Source organism: Phoca vitulina, unplaced genomic scaffold, assembly GCF_004348235.1.
Source record: "Phoca vitulina isolate PV1807 unplaced genomic scaffold, GSC_HSeal_1.0 scaffold5, whole genome shotgun sequence".
Classification (NCBI taxonomy): Eukaryota; Metazoa; Chordata; class Mammalia; order Carnivora; family Phocidae; genus Phoca; species Phoca vitulina.
Window position 1 is genome coordinate 15,245,263 of NW_022589708.1, and position 21,648 is coordinate 15,266,910.

The 21,648-nt window shown below is 42.4% G+C and overlaps 1 protein-coding gene across 3 annotated transcripts in view; it reads left to right on the top strand.

Annotated features, from left to right (window-relative positions):
- The window catches only part of ABCC4 (ATP binding cassette subfamily C member 4), a 241,363-nt gene extending 220,993 nt beyond the window's left edge, over window positions 1–20,370 (top strand). For all 3 annotated transcript variants that reach the window (XM_032402753.1, XM_032402752.1, XM_032402754.1), the window contains 2 exons: window positions 7,313–7,447; window positions 18,706–20,370. In XM_032402753.1, the coding sequence (XP_032258644.1) occupies window positions 7,313–7,447; window positions 18,706–18,813 (243 nt within the window). In that variant the 3' untranslated portion in view covers window positions 18,814–20,370. The remainder of the gene's footprint in view (window positions 1–7,312; window positions 7,448–18,705) is intronic.
- The last annotated feature ends 1,278 nt before the right edge of the window (window positions 20,371–21,648 follow it).

Here is a 21,648-nt window from a genome sequence, read left to right on the forward strand (position 1 = left end):
TGGGACAGTTTCTGGAATATTACCTCCCACCCTGCTTCATATGCATCATCAGATGGGATCATCAGGAGGGGAGGGGCACTGAGAACATCCCAGACTCTGCACAATGAAGCAGTGCTTTCAACCTCAGCACTCCCCAGACCTGGACGTGTATAGGAATGAGCTCTGACGAGGCAGACGACAGGAGTTGGGTATTCCCAACCAAAAGGATGCTTTGGCTTCAAGCAGTGTGGCCGGTCTGGACTAGAACATCACAGTAGGAAGCAGGCCACCCCAGTAGGGGTGTTCCATGAGGGCGGGACAGTGACTCTTGGATTCCAGAAACATTTAGCATCGAGCATCTTTATTCCTTCATTTTGTGTTCTTGAATGGTAACTGGAAAAATAACCTTTCATTTCTATTTGTTCCCTGTCACTTTGTTCTCATCTCTCGGCACTGTATGTCACAGATTGTCCCCAGAAGCGTCCTTCTTCCACAGTAAATGAGTGATGCCGTGACGTTTCCCTGTTTGCCATGCTTAGTCAGGCTTTGGGGGTGGCAGCAGGAAGCTGGCTTGGTCTTCAGCTCAGTTGGGGGCCCGTCCAAAGAAACCCCTTGCTCCTAAATGTACCATATAGATTTATTTTTGGGTTTTGGTATGATGACAGTGATGGTAGCAGCTTCTTTGTATCATCTCATACTTAGAAATACTTGGAATACTGTGGCCTTGGAATGCATGATCCGTTAGGGAAACAGCAAAGGACAGAACTTGGCAGACCCGTCAGCTGGTTGTTCCTAAATCTTACGCACCAGCGTCTGACCCGCAGATGGGAACTTTTCTGTATCCCCTTAACCAGTAGGCTTCGTTGTTGTTATCAAAACATGTCCATTTGTGGAATGCTCTCCTTACCAGTATCTCCTGGTAAATTTCGAGAATCTCAGATTTTTCTCTCTTGGTCAGTGTCTTTGTCCAAATCCCTAATACAGTTTTGCAAAGCAATTTGCAGCCCCTCCCTTCCTTTCTAGCCTGGCCTCACTCTGCTCTCCCTCTTTCCTTAAAGAGGGAGTTAAAACTGTTCAGTCGCCTTTCAGTTCGACTGGGTGTTGGCAGCTCAGACTCAGGCGCCAGCAATGGAAATGGTGAGGTGGTTGGATTGGGGGCAGATAAAGGACGGTGTGCTGATGGCAACTGAGCAAATGAGGAAGATTAAATTAGCTGTCATTATGACTACATCATGTGAGGGAAGGGGCCTGAGGTCCGGGGGAGTTGGGGAGACTGAGGGAGAAGTTGGTTTGGAGATGGGAAATGCAGGGTTCTCTTTAGAGCCTGTGACCTGTGCCTGGAAGGACCTCATTTTCTGTGGTGGACTCTGCATGTCTCCATGGGGCTGCCGCTCCCACAGGAGAGGTGAACTCGCTTGCTTACACCTTGGTCAGAGCTGGTTTGGGTTGCTGACTCCTTTGACAGGAATGGCAGGAGTGGACCTCAGGGGACCCGGGTGGCCCGCATTCCCTAGCTTCATTGTTGGGGAATTGTCCTCTAGGCTCCATCCACTCCAGGTGGAAACCTTCTATTTTATTCTAGAGCGTCTGATTCTCAGTTGGCTTTCAGTCCAGCAAAACACCATAAGTCATGTTCTTTTCTTGAACCTTTGATTTTGGGAGCAATTCTTCTTTTCTTGCTGGCTTAGAAATACCCATTTCCTTTCCAAAAAGCAAGCGATGGTCTGTTCTGTTATTCTGAAAGCTTTAGGGGCGTAAAGACGCGTTGGTCAGCTGCAAGGCCTACTGCTCCGGAACGGGCTGGAGGGTGGCCGGCCTCGGGGAGTGGCTGGGGAAGTGAGGGATGCTAATGAAGGGCATAACCAACAGCCCTGTCGTCGTCAAGTCGTGTAATTGCACGCGCTCACGGTGTCATAATTACATTTCGTTGCACTGGTGAATACTTCTGCACAAAGACGTATGGATATGGTTTTGTTTACTGTAAGTAAATCAAACAAAAGGCTTGTTGGGAAACAACTGTGACTTAATTAATAGCTTTGTTTATGTGTTGGCTCTCCAAAGGGATTTGCCCAGTTTGGGTTCATTAAGCGCCATTAATGTGTTAGGCTTAGAATTCTATTTTACAAAGATGTTCTCTCAGTTTTAACTTTATTAAACATGATGTAGTCATAATGACAGCTAATTTAATCTTCCTCATTTGCTCAGTTGCCACAAAACAGTGGAGCAAGACAGACAAATTAGAAATCCTCTTTCTCCTAATACTCACCACTATCTCTGCGTTAAAGACGGCTTCTTCCCTGTAGTTGGAGGATTAGCTGGTAACTTGGGACCTGTCTTCTCTTCAGCCAGTGGTACAGCTTTTTCCTCCCGTCCCCGCATCCCCTAAGTCCTGACAGCATCCCCAGACTCCCCTGCCGGCAGCTGGAGCAAAGGAGACATCCTCAGACCTGCCTCACTGCCTGGGTTCAGCATTTTCACTGGCAGGAGTTAGGGGCTTCTGCAGAATAAAAGCCGGGGCTGAGAAGCCCAGAGTCCACCTCTTACAGGCCATGTTATGGTTTTATGGTCTTTATCTTTCTTCCTAAAGTCCAACTTCTTCTGAGTAGAGTTTTTCCCAGAGAAATCAAACCCAGACACTGTTGTAACATACCCACCTGGAAAAGCACAAAAGCACCTCAGAGCTACCTGGAGTTTTATTGAAATGCTATTTTTCACTTCCTGGAACTTCGCTTCAGTAAGCCTGCATACCTGGCCACAGTTAGAACATTTCGGAAGAGAACAGCTCCTTCAAAACACCAAGAGGTTTCATTCCGGTTTTCAGAGGGAAAAATAACCACTGTGAAGGTTGAAAGCACAATCCGGGAGAAGAAATACTTGCAATAGCAGGAATTTGGGGGGAGTAGCTCCAGCGGTCACTGTGACCTAGCCTTCAGCTTCCCCAGGTGAAATGGTGGACCATTTCAAGACCTAAGAAAAGATTCTGAATAATACTCCCCACAGTATCTTATCACAGAGAAAATCCCAGGCATCCATCTTACCAGAGAGGGACCCAACTTCCAAGGCTGGATAACTGCCCCTCTGCCTCTTTGTCCCTGGGCCACCAAAAGCAGATGTCTGAAACTCCGACCTCCCCACTCTGCTTGCTGCTAAGTGGGCTCTCCCTCTGTTGCTTGTTGCCATACTGACAGCTGTCCCAGGCGTCTCTCTGCTGTTGTCAGGTCTCTCGCCCACCTGTCCTGTACCCCCTCCCGCCCCGCCTCTCCCTGCAGCCACCCCATATCACTGATGGCATCCCGCCATTTAAAAATGGATTCGATTATTTTGCAATGGGCCCATTTAATTTTTATATCTAGGACAGCTACCTGGAATATCTGCAGATACATGGGCCTGATAAGCACATCTTCAGTGAGTTTATGTAACTGACTGGCTTGTCCGACATAATGTATTTTCCCTTAACCTGCTAGAGAGCGCGAGTGATTGGAGGCTGGCGTTCCTGGAGAGATGTTGGCGCCGTGGGGTTGCTCTCACCCCAGCTCGAGCGTGTGGTCGCGTTTGTCGTTTAACTCGGGCTATAGGAGAGTTGGGGGCACCGCGGGAGATCACGGGAGCCTTTTCTTCCAGATAGAAGAGATGTTAACAATAAAAACTCAAAATTCTACCTGTTTTTCTGTACATAAAGAAAATCTGGAGTTGCTTTATGTTTACTTATTCTGAAAGATCTGGACTTTTTGCTCAAACCAGTAAAGGTAAAGGCAAAGTGGGTACAGTTCTGTGCCTGGACTTTTTTCAGTCTGCACCCCAAGGGGGCTCTGTAGGCCCTGGTGTGATCTCGGTGGCTCTGCACTCTTGTTTCTGCCAATGTCCCTCCTCTCTGACTGCACCTTCTCTCCTTTCTCTTCTCCGATACATGAGATAAATGAGTTTCAAGCCTCCATCCTCAGCCCTGGTCTGTCTGTCCCTCAGGTGCCTCTCCCTCTTGCCCACTCAGCAACCTCGGGTATGTGGCCCTCTGAGTCTCTACCCCCGGTCCTGTCCTCCCTGGATCCCACCGCCCGATTCCCAGTGGCAGCCACACTCACTCCCCTTGAGTCCTTTCAACTGCACCACTGGGCAGTCACGCCATCATGCCCCAAATTCCGTTTCCTTTGTATTTAACTTGGAACCAGTGTGCACTCTGCACCTGCTTCTCATCATGTACGATGCCACGGCCGGGAGATGCAACAGCGGAACGGGAAACCATGGCATCCTGCCCTTAAGGAGTTGACAGGCTCATCTCTGGACCTCTTGGCTCATGTTCTCTGTGTCTGGAGTGGCCAGTCTCCACCCCCCAGCCCCACTGCTGCATGTTCAAGCCTACCCATTCTTTCAGGCTCGGTTTGGTACGCTTTCTCCGTCTTGAAGCTCGTCCTCAGAACCTGTGGCCAGAAGTCATGTCTTCTGCTGCTCAGATCCCCTTTGTTGTGCTTTTTTTTCTTGCCTTATAGACATTTGAGGACTTCTCTCTCTCTCAGTACAGACTCCAGAAAGTCAGGGGTTGTGACTTACATATCTTTTGCCTCCTGCACAGCATCTCTCGTGATGGTGTTAACACAGTTAAGTAGGCAATAAATGTTTGCTGAATAAATTCAGGAATTAATGAAAGTTTACTTATTTTCCTCAAATGTGTTTTTGCCTTGTGTTACTTATGCTTAATTAATCCTAAAAGTTTAATAAAATTGGTTTTCTTTTTCTGCGAGTATCTACTAGGCACACAGTAAATAATATGAGCCCTGAGTATAATAAAAATGCAGTGGAAAGTGGACAGGGGGAAATGTTTACGTTTATAGGCATATTTTCTTAAATTATACAAAGTTAATATATGATACTATCCATATGGAAAGGCATCTTAGAAAATTGAATGTTAACAGTCTCATCTCCCTTATTTTGCTTCTGATAATAAATAATCAAAGTGTCTTTCTCTGGGAGCTCACATGGAGAGGAAAGAATAGGGATTCAGCCCTGGGTTTGAATACCACCTCTGCTATCTACTTGATTCTGTAGCCTGAGCCAAATTACTTAACACATCTGCACCTCAGTCTTCATCTCTGGCTGTGAGTTTCTGGACAGAGCGTGTCTTGCTCATCTTTGAATTTCCTGTTCCTAGTATAGTGCTTTTGGTATTAGGTACCAGTATTTCCTGGATGGATAGATGGGAGAGTGGAAGTTAAGAAGGAAGGAATGATAAATGGATTGATGGATGGATGGATGGAAGGAAGGAAAGGAATTATGTACCTTGTCTACCTTGAGAATTAACAGTGATATCTATAAAGCATGTGAAACAATGAGTGTTCAATCCACAGCTATTTTTATTCTTTTTCAAATTCAAAAGACTGCTATTTTAGTTATGGGGTGATTTTTTTTTTTTAATCTTAAGGTAGTCATTCTTTGTTACATTGCATTTATATTTAGTACTTATAAGACTCAAAGTATTTTGACCAAAATAATCTTTTGGTCATTTATATTGTTAATCCTGTTGCTTTTTGAAAGCATTAATTTTTTTCTGGCTCTGCCTTTTCAGATGCTGGTTAGTTCTGAGAACTAAGTCATCTCAGTGGTATTTGTGTGTTTTCCGACAATATGAGAGAAGATGGAAAAATTTACTATTCACTCAAATGTGAATAAAGTAGGAAGCTGGACAAGGACAAAATATCAGTAATACTTTCATTCCATTAAAAATTAGGTGAAGTCTTTATAGTCGGAGAACTCATTTTCCACTAACTCTGAACTGGTGATTTTTTTAAAAAGTTGTTGCTTTTGCAGAATATAAAGTTCTTCATTGTATGAAGTAATTTGATTCACTTATTTACTTAGTCTTTAAGCATGAGAGAAACCTGTATTTTACAATTGCTTTTTTTCTCTTCTTCTTCAACATTAAGAGGAATGGTTATGCTCTATAATGCTATGCTTAAGTAAAATTACACATTCGGGGCATCTAAATTGGCATGCCAAATTATAGGACATTTTAATTATTATGTGGATGTGACAGATTCAATTATTCTTGAACTCTTTTGAGAAAGCTGCCCTTAGCAGTGATTCACAGTAGTAAACAAAAGATTAACAGGAAAATGCCCTTTATGAGACTTAATGTTTCCGATTAAATACCACGGGACGGAATTAACTGCAGTCCCTAGATGTGGACAAACAGCCTGCGTCCTGCTTGGAGTTCCCGCGTATCCCCTTAAGATAAATTTACTCTAAAGACCACCTAAATGAAGAACTAAGTACCACTTAAAGAACTGTTTTCCTAGGTACGTCATTTGGGCCAATTGTTTCAGCCTCTTTCTTCCCTCCCGAACCATTAACCAGAGCTACTAATAAGTAGAAATGTAGAGTTAAGAGCCCCTTCCTCTCCCTTTCAATTTCCAATTAGTGGACATATTAAGGAGCAATAAAATGGCTGAAAGGCAGGCAGCCGAAGAAAGAGAGAAAAGGGAGCAGGGGAGATAATTGTGAAAACAGATATTCAGATCTTCTGCAATTGAGATTGGGCTGCCCCCGTGGACTGCGCAGGCCACGATCGCTGGAATTTGGAGCTCAGTTTCTTAATTACTTCTTTAGTCTTATCCAAAGAGAAAATTGGATTTCTAGAGATTTCTTCTGTGCAGAGCAATTATGCTAAAGCTGCTTAGGTAGCAGCTCTTTTAGCCAATCTTTCACTCCCAGAATAATAAGCTCCAACCAAAGCCAACTTCAAGATGCACCTTAATCTCGCTGATGGGGTTATTTTGTCCCCTCTTACCGGCTGACATATTCCAGGACCCTGAAGAAATTCCAGAAGCATTGACTTCTTTTCCAGATATTGCTCAGATTCTGTCAAGCCAGCTCGGCTATTAATTTGCTTTCGGGTCACTGCCATCTGGTCTGGATGACATCACCCTACTTTTTAGGTAAACCGACTTTGATTTTCTTAAATCAAGAAATTTCTCAAGTCTGAATGTATGTATAAATAGCCCTCAAAGCTTGGAGTCTGAGAGCTAAAAGCACTAACTAATAACAACCCAAAATGCCTTTGGCAGAATATAAAACGCCACAGGACTGCTGAGTGCCCATAATCATAGTCTAAAACTTTCATTTTCTTCCTTTCCTATAACATTATAATAATAAAAGGTCGGGCTAGGCCTTTGTCTGCCTAGTAAAACAGGGTAATCAAACCATTTAAACACCAGCCAGGCCTACCACCCAAATGGATTCGCTCTATTCTCCTTCTCCTGCCCCTTTCCGAAATATTATCTGAGTTATAATATGTTACTGCAAAACATTGTGTGCTAATGGGTTTCTTTCTGCTGATTAACAGGTTTTGGATTCAGGAAGACTGAAAGAATATGATGAACCCTATGTTTTGCTGCAGAACGAAGAGAGCCTGTTTTACAAGATGGTGCAGCAACTGGGCAAGGCAGAAGCTGCTGCCCTCACCGAAACAGCAAAACAGGTGAGCCTGCCACAGGGACTGGTAATTAAAGCTCATCTCGGCCGTTCACTCCTCACAATCTGGCACCGGGGGTGCTCTAACAAGCACCCTGTGCCCTTTTCAATTATAAGCCTTCAGAGACGACGCTTCATGACTGGGTCTTAACAACACGTCCCAGGTTGAAGTCAGGTCTGCTGAGAATCGGCAGACTCGGTGGGGCGGGGGGAGCCGCAGGCATGCATGCTTATCTGTGCCGGCACGTGGGGAGGCTCTGCGCACCGTGGTGCTCGGGTGTGCGGGCAACTGTGCCCCATTGCAGAGAGAGACCAGATTCTAAAGAGATTGCCCACGTTCGGTTCTGTGGGTACAGATCTCCTGTGGCACGGGAGGTTCGCATTTTGCGGAGCCATTACATTTAATTCTAATGGGTGCTCACCTTTGAGATGCAAATGTGGTCAAGGCACATCCCGCTCCAGGAAATTTTGAAGAGTTTGGGAAAAAAGACTGTGGGATATTTTCTGTCTGGTCTAGAAAGATCCAGCAGGGGAATGTGTAGGTTGCTTTTCTGTTTCATAATTTGTCAAGAAAACTACATGATACTGACCCTTCTTCCTGCCCAGGTTTCTCCCTGATTCTTGGTTGTTTGGAATTAGGCCTAGTTACCACCTTGTGCTTCCTCTGCCTTCTAGATGATGAAATCGCCATCGGGACGGTCAAGAATCTATACTATCTCAATGCTATAGTCTGAGTGGTGCTTGAAGGTTTACAAAGCATTTTCACAGAGATGATGTGTGTGAAAGTACCAAGCACCGTATATGGTGAGAAAAAGGTGCTCAGTGAATAACATTCGGATTATCTGGTATCTTTCCAGTAACAGTAATGGAGTATCTCACTGTATGGTGTGATGTGAGAACTGAGCGCTGCTGTCAGGGACTCAGGCTCATGTCCAGCGTCACCTGTGACTCTTTCTGATACAAGGTGGGAGTTAGATTGATGGAAGGATGGAGGGAAGAAAGGAAACTCACGTGTTCTTGCCATGTGAGATGCATGGCTGGGGTGGAATGGCGCCAACAGCCTTTTGAGGCTCCTCATCAGAACTCTTTATCTCTGGGCATTATAATTACAAGTACGTTTTTCTTTTCATCCTCTTTTTGCATTTCCCAGATTTTCACTCTGAGAAAAAATTATTGTGTAATATCTTAAGCATCTGGAGGAAATCTGTCCTAGTATCTAACGGTACTTGTGTATGAGAGATTAGAAACACAGCCTGAATTCTCTTCTGTCCCTGCTTCATCTCATCCCTCCTTAGAAATGAAGAGCTGTACTTCCGTTGTTCGTAGGGGATTCCTTTGAATTCTGCTTCCGTCCTCAAAAACTGTTCAGTAAATGTGTATATGTGTGCACAGTATTATGCTGGGAACTCACACGTCAGATATGTTCCCTAGTCATCCCCAGTATAACCCCAAGAGTTGAGAAGAGCAGAGATACTCCGTATATATACTGAGCCATTTGGAGGAGCAGGAGGGGCTTGGACGTCATGTGCCATGCCCTACGCTGTGGTAGAGCTTCTCTTGTCTTGGTGCTGGTTTAAGAGGCTGAGACTTTGAGAGGGGAAGGAAATTGCTCAGAGTCACATAGCTGGCCGAATAATTGGCGGATTCAGATTCAAACCGAGGGTCAGGGACGAGGAAATCTGCATCCTGTACATACAATGTAAAGACTCACGTTGTATGTGAACATCGAGAAGGTACGCTTGGAGCCCTGTGTTGCTTTCGTGTCTGAAATTCCGAGTGCTTTCATCTGCTCAATGTCTCCCAGTCAGTCACTGGGGATCCCCTGTATCATCTCATAAAACAGTCAGGAATCTCACAAACCCCTTTGTTCTTTGACCTCAGGCATTTCACATCAAACAGATGGGTCCCCACCTACGTGTCAAAGCCTCCATTTTAAGAACGTGTTATCATTGTATATTATCAAGACGTTGAGTAATGAGAAATAAATCACAGATAGTTCCAGATAACATAAGATAGTATATAGTTCAACACCCTCATTTTACGAATGAGGGAACTAAGGCCCCTTAGAAGGAAGGTGGCCCTAACTTACGTTAACTCTAGTTTGTGGCAGACGCAGAATTAGAAATCTGTTCTTTTAACATGTTTTGATGCAAGTGTAAGGTACGTACAGAAATGTTCATAGGTCACAGAGTTAGAAATCTTGTGGTTCCTGGTCCATTAATCTTGCACCTCAGTTAACAATATTAATGGTGTTACATTTGGGTAGGTCTTTGTGTGTGTAACTTGCTCTATTATATTTTTTTAATTTAAATTCAATTAACGTATAGTGTATCACCCACTTACCTCATCTCCCCATCCCCCTCCCCTCCAGCAAAGCTCAGTTTCTTTCCTGTGGTTAAGAGTCTCCCTCTCTGATTTTGTCTTGTTTTATTTTTCCCTCCCTTCCCCTATGATCTTCTGTTTTGTGTCTTAAATTCCACGTATGAGTGAGATCATATGATAATTGTCTTTCTCTGATTGACTTATTTCACGTAGCATAGTACCCTCTAGTTCCATCCATGTCATTGCAAATGGCAAGATTTCTTTTTTTTTTTTGATGGCTGAGTAATAGTCCATTGTGTGTGTGTGTGTGTGTGTGTGTGTGTGTATACACCACATCTTCTTTATCTATTCATCAGTCGATGGACATCTGGGCTCTTTCCACAGTTTGGCTATTGTGGACATTGCTGCTATAAACATCAGGGTGCGGGTGCCCCTTCAGATCACTACATTTGTATCTTTGGGGTATTGCTGGGTCGTAGGGTAGCTGTATTTTCACCTTTGGGGAACCGCCATACTGTTTTCCAGAGTGGCTGTACCAGCTTGCGTTCCCATATTTGGGTCGTTCTTTATCATTTATCTTACACAGTTCTCACGTGAATGATTTCACTTAATCCTCATGGCTGTTCCTTCTTATCCCAGTTCATGGATGAGGAGAGTGGATCAAGGACTCACCGAAGGTCACAGACCTGGTCAGTGGAGAGCAGAAGGCGAATTGCCGGCTGAGGCTGAGAGCTGCCCCAGTCCATGTGTTAAGTTTCAAAACCCTGCTCCTTATCTTAATCTTATGAGGTGTCCAAGGTGAGGCCAGGTTCTCATAATGGCATAACGTCCCTGTGGGATTTCAATCCTGCCACTGGCTCAGGTCCCCTCTCTGGAAAGACATGCCCCAGTTCTCACCCCAGTTGAGTATCTTCTTGATGTTACTTCTGCATACGCTTGGTCCTCTTAGAACAGGCTATCAGATTGTCAGCTTTTTAAATGTGTGAGCATCAAATATCAATGCATCACTGAGAATGATAACAGTAGGAAGATTAGCGTTAAGTCAACAAGCTTTCCACTCCTAAGAGATTGGAATTCATTCCTTTGGAAAGAAAACCCAGCATCTAGGAAAATGTACTTCCAAGTCATGTTTTCTTGACCACGTGGTTGTTTTTTTCTGAAAATGTTAGTGTAGGCAAGCTTAATCACTCTCTGACCCTCATAGATGATCCATGAAATAGTAGAGAAAGTACTTTTTAGGTCCATAAAGCTGAAATGTGCATTAGGTGTCTTAAAGCAACAGAAATGTATTTCTCACAGTTCTGGAAGCTGGAATTTTGAAATCAAGGTGTCGGCGGGGTTGGTCTCCTCTGAAACATCTCTCGTTGGCTTGTAGATCGGCCATCTTCTCCCTTTGTGTTAGCATGGTCTTCCCTCTGTGTGTGCCTGTGTCCTAATCACCCCTCATATGGGTCAGAATAGATTAGGACCCACCCATGTGACCTCATTTTAACTTAACTGACCCTCTCTCCACATACAGTCACATTCTGAGGTATTGAGGGGTTAGACTTCAACATATTTTGAGGGGACACAGTTCAGCCCATAATCAAGGGTGAATGCCTGTCATTCGTTCTCTTCCATAATGAAGCAGACCTAATTGAGGTTGTTTGGAGTTCCTTTGTTCCCATTGTGTAACAGGTGCCATTTTATCTATTCGTGAAATCACCAGATACAGCCCCAAAGTTAGGAAATCCTGATCTCCTACGCCCTACGAGCCTGGGCCAGTTGGAGTAGGTGGAAGAAGCGCTTAGCAGTCCCATGGTCCTTTATGTGTCCTGAGGTCTCTGCACCTCGGGGTCCTTATTTGTCCTGCTGGGGTTATAGCATGGCCCCTCTTCGCTGCGCTCTTACTACAAGGATCAGATGAAGATGGTGTATATACTCACCTGCTTTGAAGAATACAGAGCATTTTACAAACAGAAGAGTTTTATCTCTCAACGATCAGAGGGGGATTGGTTTCTTAAAGACTGTCGATGGAACCCTTACCTCCCTATAATAACAAAAGAAGTACCCAAAGTTCTTCTAGGTAGCCTTAGAGACTCTTCAATGATAAAAATTTATTTTCAATAAGTTTTTTTTCAACAGATGATACAGGCTAATGCTACAAAATTCACAAACTTTGCTGTTTTTTTAAAATAGTTGTTCTAGTTTATAAATAAAACGTAAGTCATCCGCCCACTCCTGTCGTGACTCGGCTCCTCCCTCAGGATGGAGCCCTGGCACCCCTTATGACCGTTCTGCTGATCCAGTCCGTGTGTGAGCACAAGCTTGTGCTACACAGCCTTTCTGTGTTTTAAGTACTGGTGACAGCCATGTTTTGCTTTTTTCACTTAATATCTCAGATTATATCAGTGCATATAGTTATCTCATTCTTTTTATTTTTTTAAAGATTTTATTTATTTATTTGACAGAGAGCTAGAGAACACAGGTAGGTAGAGCGGCAGGCAGAGGGGGAGGGAGAAGCAGGCTGTCCGCTGAGCTGGGAGCCCAACGTGGGGCTCAATCCCAGGACCCTGGGGTCATGACCTGAGCTGAAAGCAGCCCCTTAACCCACTGAGCCACCCAGGCGCCCCTATCTCATTCTTTTTAAAGGCTGCATACTATTTATGCTTTCTCCACTCCCTTCGCTCCATTTTTCCTTTTAATTACGTTGTCTTCTGTTTCATTCCCCCAGAGGATGCGCTCTCAGATTTACTTAACTGATTCTTGTATTCTGTGTTACGATTTATCAATTTCTGCTTGTATATCCATTAATTCCTTCCTTCTATGGTTTATTTTATTGTGGCTTCTTGACTGCATTTGTTTTCATTCTTTCTTGTTCATTAATACATATATTTTAAGGTGGTGAACTTTTCTCTGAATACTGTTCTAGCTGTATGCGATAGGTCCTGATATATAGTGCTTTCGCCATAGTTAAGTTTTATATATAAATCTACAATTTTGGTTTTAATTTTCTCTTTGGCCCAAGAATTATTTGAGAAAGAGGTCTTTAAAACTTCCTGGTGATGGGGGTTTGTTTTTTCTGTTTTCTATTTTACTCATCAATGTTGATTTTCATTGCCTTGTGATCACAAAGTTGTCTGTGCTGTTTCCACCCAAAACCAGTGTTTAGTAATACTTTTTTTGTGTTCTAGTGTATAGGCAATTTTGGTGAATGTTCTTTGGACGTGTAAAAAGATGGACTGTTGTCTGTTTAAGGTATAGCATTTAATAACTTTTAATTAGATTCACTTTGTTAATTGTATTATTTAGGTCTTCTCTATCCTTATTTGGTCCATTTGATGTGATTTAGGGAGGTCACATTATGTTAGTCTCATATTGTAAAAAGATTTTCACTTTCTAGTTCTTGTCATTTTTTGGTAATTACCAAAATTTTTTGGTAATTTTGATGCTATGGTATTTTAGTCCACAGATATTCATGACTTGGGTTTTTGCTATGAATTATATTTTCTACTATTTTAAAGTGCTTTTTTTTCTTAGATTCATATAATGCACCTGGCCCTGAATGCAAGCTGGTTCAAAATTGCAGTTGAGTCCCTTGCTTTTCACTTTGTTTTCATTTGCCTGGTATGTCTTTGTCTTTTAGTATCAGATTATAAATATATCTCCTGCAAATGGCATGTGGTTCAGTTTAGCTCTGAGATTTAATCTTAGTCCTCCCCCACCCTTTTTAACAGATGAATTTAGTCCATTTACATTTGTTGAGATTATAGGTATATTTTATCTTATGTTATGCTTTCAGCTTTTAGTGTTCTTTTTTTAAACTTTTTAATTAGGATGTATTTCTTTTTTAGTTTTTGTTTTTTGTTTAATTTTTGAGTGATCTCCACCCAACATGGGGCTGGAATGCATGGCCCTGACATCAAGAGTTGCATGGAGCCAGCCAAGGCACCTCTATTTTTTTTTTCTTTGTTCATTGTTTTATGTATGTACTTTTCACTTCTTCTAGGAACACTTTATTATTACTGATTCCCCATTGTAAACAATGACAACATCTCTTCCCTCTCTCTCTGTGCTCTCACCAGATTTTAGTTGTTTAAATAGCTTTCCTTCTACTATTTACCTTCAAATCTTTAAAAATACTTAAACCCCTATTATTTTACTTACTTACTTGTTTTAAATGCTACTTTCTCCATTTCTTAGTTGGCTAAAATCTGTCGTCTAGCACATTGTCTTTCAGAGTTTGGGCTATGATCCATTCATGGGGCTGTGAAATCTATTTAGTCAGTCGTGACCAGCGTGTCTTAAGATAGGAGACACAAAAGAATGGAATGGGAAAAAAAAGAACAGTGTATCTTTCATAGTAAATATTTCTTGGAAGTCCTTTCAATAGAGATGTTGATCTCTATGGAGTTTCAGTGTAATATGAAAAGTACTTACTATTGTGGGTGACAGTAAAAATAAAAGGTTGGAAAACAGGGCTCTGTACCATCTGAAAGGAGGGTTCATTGGAGTTAGAATCCCTGACTTTACCACATGTATGAAGGATTTGCTGCATCTCTAATTTTAATGTTCTGGTTATAAAATTCTTGGGTCACACTTTCTTTCACTTAGTATGCTGTAAACTTTGCCCTGACATTGTTTATTCATATGGAGAAGTCCAAGGCCAAGTTAGAAGTAACTCGATCTTCTTTCCTGGATGCCTGAAGGACTCTTTCTTTATTTTGAAGGCACTTAGTTTTTCCTAGGGTATTCTGTACTCTTCTGGTCCCTAGCTTTAAGTCTTTTATTTCTGGAGGTTACCTGAATTATAGCTTTGAAGTTTTTTGTTTTTGTTTTTGGTTGGTTGGTTGGTTTTTGATTGGAGTCTCCTCTTTTCAAGTATCTGTCATGTATATGTTATCTGTCCTTCGTGTTATAAAGCTATTTTCTCCTTGATCCTTTTAATTCTTTATAAATTTCTAATTATGCTTGTTTTCTCAATCCTGTCCTCCATGTCTCATCCTGTTTTTTCCAGCAGTGGCTAAGTCACTTTGTGCTGCATCCATACAGCTGTCATTTCCGTGATGCTTTCGTAGTCTCCTTCACTTCACTTTTGGCCCCAGTCAACTCCTGATTCATCATTTTGTGTCGCTGTGCCATATTTCCAAACTGTTGTCCACCGGTTGATTGTTCTACATTTTCTTTGAATGTATTGCATTATATATTTTTTATAATTTTCATCTCTTTGGTGAGTATTTTTTTGCCATGTGTTTATCTTGTTCCTTTTCCTCACTTTTTTTGGTGTATTTTACAGATTGTGTACTACTTTATTGTTGTTGTTGTTGTTGTTATTCCTACTACTCACCTCTGAATTGAATTTTTCCTAGACCATATGTTTAGGGTAGTGGTGGCTTGGGCATTATTTCAGGCTAAAGGGAATTCTCTCCTTAACATAGAAGCTCCTTATGACCCAGATAGAGAATATGTGTGTGTGTGTGTGTGTGTGTGTGTGTGTGTGTGTAAGCAAGAGAGAGAAATTGAAAGTGCATGTTCATTTAGCCTGTCATCCTCCCTAGCCTACAGAGATGGGCGGTTACTTGCATTTCACTTTTTCTCTTCTCCGAGGGCCTCCTCAATGTGTGTGCTTCAGGCAGAGATGGTGATTCTGGTCAGTTCCTCATTGACACGCCTTAGAATCTGCCGGTTAGTTGGACACCTGTACTCTCCCCTGATTGCCGAGATCTCCCATAGCTATCTCTGCTCTGGCTTACTCCAGCCCCAGTGGATCCAGTTGCATATGGCAGCCCATGTGGATAGCTTGCCATTTGGGATTTCCGAGGACTCCAGATCTTACTGGAGATGGGCTTCTTTTGCATCTCGCAGCACCCTTGCTGCCTGGGGTGATTTCTGAGAGGATAAGGGGAGGGGAAGTCCATTTCCATTATCGTAAGAGCAGAGGTCTTCTCGGACTCTCTAGTACTCTTTAACTTTGCCGACACACCTGCCATTGTATACACCGGAGTTAGACCTGCTGTAGAGACGAGTTGGAGAGTTCCTGGAACGGAGCTAGGCCCATGCAGTGTAATGACAATGATCGGACAGGGTCTGGAGCCAGAATTCAACATATTGAACCAATGCCTTCTGAAGGCAATGTCAATAAAAGCTCCGTTGCTGGCCTTCGTCCACGCATGGGCAGCTTTAATAAAAGCTCTGTTGCTTTTATTTATTTATTTTAAAAAAAATTTTTTTTTTTTTTTTTTAAGATTTTATTTATTTGCGAGAGAGACAATGAGAGACAGAGAGCATGAGAGGGAGGAGGGTCAGAGGGAGAAGCAGACTCCCTGCTGAGCAGGGAGCCTGATGTGGGACTCGATCCCGGGACTCCAGGATCATGACCTGAGCCGAAGGCAGTCGCTTAACCAACTGAGCCACCCAGGCGCCCGAGCTCTGTTGCTTTTAGTGAGATTTGATTCTGTGATGGTTGCTTTATTGACACGCTAGAGTCACATACTCAGCTTGGTTTCAGCCTACATGAGAGGGCCTGTAATGAACCAAACCCAAGATAAGGAGAGGGAAAGGGACAAGAAACCCAATAGTCACTGGTCTTACCGTCCTCTTGTCCTGATCTCGAACTTTTATGGCATCGTTTCCTTGGTTCTTCACAACTGTTTTGAGCTGGCATTACTATTGTCCCTTTTGACAAATGGAGAAACTGAGGCAGAAGAGCCTACGTAATGGGTCAGCCAGCAGTCAGTGAGGGGCAGCTCTGCAACTTGGGTCCTCTTTTCCTGCGTCCCCGGTGACCATGTTCCCTGAATTGGTGGTGTCTCAGCTCCAGCCTGGGGGTTCCGTAAAGATAAAGTCAAAAGAGCCCCAGCGGGGCCTCCCTGCTGTTTAGTTTTCCTCACTCAAGTGGGGTGATGCTGCTCCTTTCCATGGGCCAGGGGGCCCCTTCTCAGAGCGGCCTCGTAATCACACCTGCCACTTGCCGGGGCGTGTCTTTCATCCGCAGTTTGTAGCCGGTCATTAGTCCCCGTGAGGTAAGTCACTGTCTCACTTTGCAGGTGAGGAAGCCCGGACGGAGAGGGGTTGAGCGATTTTTTTTCCAGGGTCAGCAGTGAGGCCCGGGGAGAGAGAGTGGCCGTGGGCCTCCCCATCCTGGGCTCAGCCTGCCGCCCGGGCACCCTTCACCCAGCTGCCTTCATTCATAACCCGCGGGGGGCAGAGGATGTTTCCCTCTCACTTCTCGTATTGGAGTGTATTCCCAAACACGCCAACACAGGAGGAAATGAAGGGTCCATTCAGGGATTTAATAACACACGGAAGCTCGCTTTCAGTATTTAGTTTCAGGTTTTTCAGACCACGAAGCTAAGACCATTTCAATGAAGCATTGATAATAAGGACATTTTCTCTGTAAAAAATTACATTGAGTGGGTCATGGGGAAAGACATCGATCGGCTTATTCGGAGGAGGACTATCAAACAGTAGAAAATAAAGATGTATTTTTATCTTACTGGCTGATTTTAGTTTCAACAAGAAATAGCTGTTTTTGAGGACATAAATATATAACCATACAAAATATGGCCAGCTTTAAATTTACAAAAAAAAATTTAAAAATTACCCCCCCAAAGGTATTATTTTTAAATACTTGCATTATAATGGAAAAAGCCTCAGATGTCACCCAATGCGGTCCAAACATTCTTGGAGAAGTCCTTATTTTTCTCCTTAAGTGACATTTTAATATATAATATTTCAAATATGTTATTTTTGGAGTAGCAAGTATGCAAGCGACAAGAGAAAAAGTACACTTAATCTGCAGGTAGGTGTCCCAGCAATTTTCTTTTTCGTATGTGCAGCCCATTATCCCCCATGATAACTTTGTTGACAGCACCCACAAATATATTCGGAGCCAGGTTTTGTAAGATAGATCCAGAATCGTATGACTAAGAGACCCAGCTCATGACACGTGTCAACCTTCAGATAGATGGTACATTTTCTGTTTTAAAGACTCAAACAAAACTTTTCACATTCTTCTTTGGGGGAAAAAAAAATTACATTTGAAGTCCTTTTTCACCCAAACACATTTTGAGATAAGAGCTCACAAGTCTTGACATTATTTCATTTTGTTATGCGCATCTGTCAAGGAACTGAGATAGGATACAGCTACTAAAAACTGATGATTGTGGAACAGAGAAACTTGACAGCATTTCATTCCCTTTATGTTCTGATTATACATTTATCAGAAAACCTGTATCTCTTCTAGTTCAGCTAGAAATTGGTAGAATTCAAGAACTCAAAGGCTTGGCAAAGAACTGTCCTATTATTTGGTATCATCTTACATTTTAGAGAAGTTGCTTGGTTGAGTCATTGTTAAAGCTTTTGCTTCTCTTTTCATTATTGTGGCCCACTATCCACAGATCCCATTTCTATAGGCCCTGTAACTGCTTTGCCGCACAAATTAAACGCTGGGATATTTCATACGTATACGCCAGCGTTTCAATGCTTGTCAATCAGAGTTTATAAAATATAGGGATTACAACCTGATATTAACATCCAAATCTATTGTGCTCATTTTATGTGTGAAAATGAGAAACCCTCGTGCAGACGCTAGAATCCCCAGCCTCTTTGTCACCCTGTTTTTAATTTATCTCCAGGTTTTGAGTCAGTAAAATGATTTTGCTTTATCAATTTAATGTAGTGATAAAACATATCTGTGAATCAGAATGATCAGAAGCAAAGTGCAGCTACAGGTTGTTTGGCATTAAGCCCAGCCCCGCTGAGGGGTGTAATAGGGCTGCTTCCTTCACAGAAGGGAACACATCCCTGTTGTTTTAATCATACCTCCACTAGCAATGTGCTGCCCTTCACATGAAGACATGGACGTAGACATGCATCGCCTGGGCGAGGAGGACTTGAAAACTTTTAAACATGTTCTTTTTATACCTTTTTCTCCTTCTGCTTCTTTTTTTTTTTTTTTTACAGATATACTTCAAAAGGAATTATCCAGATATTACTCACAGTGACCATGTGGTTATGAATGCTTCCAACGGACAGCCCTCAGCCTTTACTATTTTTGAGACAGCGCTGTGATCCTACCACAACATCGTCTATTCCAAAGACATTTTTCTAAAATAGTTTTTGTACTGTGTAACTATATATTGTACTTTTTTTTTACACTAGCAAAAAATATTTTACACATACAAGATGTTTGGGTTTTTTCCTCCAACTTCACTCAGTGATTTCAAGCTCTAGCCGAATGATGTAATATTTTTTATTTATATGTTACAGTATTTTGTTTTCCTTATCCAAATCACAGGTGCAGGACACCAGTAAAAGCTGTTAACCAGGTTTGGTGCCTTAAAGAGATGTCAGAGCCAAACGTCATTTTGTTAGGTTTAAGACAAAGTTGTCACAGACCTTTTTTTTTTTTTTTTTTTTTTTTTTTTTTTACAGCCCTCACAAATCACATATTACTTTCCAGTGATATCAGGGATTCTGTTTACTTGAAGTGTGTGAAGTTGCCATTTTGTCTGGCCACTTCCTTAACATAACGAGGATCCATTATTTCTTCCCAAAGACCTCTGGTTGAAATCGTACAGATACAACTAATAGGAAAAACCAAAAATACACTTTAAGTGACATTATAGTGACCAAAAAAAGGATATATGCTTAGCATACAGGAGGGCAGTATTTAATTACATGTTCTGAAAGACAAGGAAGACAAAATAATGCTTTCTCAACACTGGAGGCCGCGTGGGTGATTTGATCATGAAGGACACAGGTGTGATCATCGGTCATCTAGATGTGCACAACTCCAGCACGAGGACCATCGCAGTCTGAGGAGTCAGCATGGTGACATTTTCAGAAAAGGCCCAGCCACTAGCTGTAATTCCGGACCATGGAGCAGTAGTCTTAGTTGGATTTCTGTTCTGCCAGCTAACCAGCTGTTGACTGTAATAAGCCTTTTTGGTTTAGCCTTTCTTGAAACCCCTTCTACACTGCACTTGTAGGTTCTCCTGACTTGGTGAGAAAAACCAAAGCTCTTCGCCAACAGTGGCGCACCCAGGAGGCTCCCTTTTATGAGCCTGCCCAGGTTATTTTCCTTCTGACCACTAATAGCGGTCAGAATCAGCAAACCACTGTACTCCCAAGGCCTGCCGCACTTTATTTGAACCGTGGGTCTTTAGTTTTTCTGGATGGTGGCTATGGTATGTTAGTTCAGATTGCTAAAGGTTTTTAGGTTGTGGTTTTAAGTGGACTCTCGTGACCTCTAGGAGAAGGTGTAACCACCCTCAAGTTGTGCATATACTAATCGATAATGCCCTCATACAGCAGATTTTTGGACTCTTCAAAGAGAGACATTTTATAGCATCAAGCCTTAAAAAGCACACACAGCAAACTACACAAGACACATTGAGTGTAGTCGCAGTTTGACTCTTCATATTTAGAACTAATATGGTGAATGTTTAGTTCAGTAAGCCAGTAAGTTGTTCTGTAGTCATGGATAGTATTTCAGGAGACTAAAATGACAACAATGATGATAATGAGGTTTGTTAAAACAGTGGGAATACTGGACAAGTGTCTGTGTTTATTTGGTCTTTAGAGGTTAAAGGCAGTTTAAAAAAAAAAAGCATGTTTCTATTTTATTTCTATTTTAATGTCATAGCATTTTTTTTTTAATGAAACAAAATTCATTTGAAATAAATGACAGTTTTCACCTCCATTCCGAGGTCTGTGTTTTGTTCTGAGAGGGATGACTGACTCATGTCCTTGCTGTTGAAAGCCAACGAGTTTTCCAGAGATCAGAAAATATCTTCATTGTCAACTGGTTCTCTTGGCTAACTAGATGTACCAAATATTCTAAGTAGCTAGGTGGGTTTCAGACAGGTTGAAACAGCTGCTATTGAAGCCAGCCTGGTTGCTCCCCTTCCAGGAAGGGAGAGCGTAGTAGCTTATGCCCTAGGCTTGAACAAGTATCAAGTTGTTGAGGTTTTGTTTTGTTTTTTTTTTGAAAGGCGACTTTGCCCTGAACTAACAGGAAACGTTTATTGTTTCTCCACTGAAACACTGTAGAACGTTGGTTCTCAAAGTGGGGTCCCGGGACTGGCAGCATCAGCCTCACCTGGGAACTTTTTGGAAATGCAAATTCTTGTGTCTTTTCCCAGATCTACTGAATCAGAAACTGGTGGTGTGGACCGGTAATCTGTGTCTTAATAAGCCCTTAGGGTGATTCTGACGCAGGTTAACGTCTGAGACCCAGGACCATAGAACATAAAGAACTAAGAGCTCATTAAGAAAAACACAGAAAGCCCAGTTAGAGAAATGGACTAGAGACTTGAATAGGCACCTCACAAAAGAGAATATCCAAGTGGCCAATAACTGGAAAAGTGCTCACTCTTATTAGTTACCAGGGAAATACGATGAGATAGCACTGAACGCCCACTAGCATGGCTAAAATTAAAAAGAATACCCATCAAGTGCCGCCGGAGCAATGGGAACTCTCCCGCAATACCGTGTGTCTAAAAAAAGGATGTATCAAATAAACAACTTTGGAAAACACTTTGACGGCATTTACTCAAGCTGCACACCTTGTGATCTGTTAATTCTACTCCAAATGTATACACATGTGCTGCAAGAGATGGGTTCGAAGAAGATGTTCCTAGAAACATAATTCCTAGTATCCCCAAACTGGAAATAATCCAAAGCTCATCAACAGCAGAAGGACAATACACTGATGAGATAAAATACTGCACACCAACGGAAGCACTTAAACCACAACGACACAGGTGAATCTCAAAAACTTAAGTCTGCCCCCAAAGGATGTTTATGACTCCATTTATGCAAAGTTCCAGCATAGTTTAAACTATAGTGTTCAAAGTCATGACACTTGCTTCACTTTGGGGAGGTGGAGGTGTGGGTAATTGG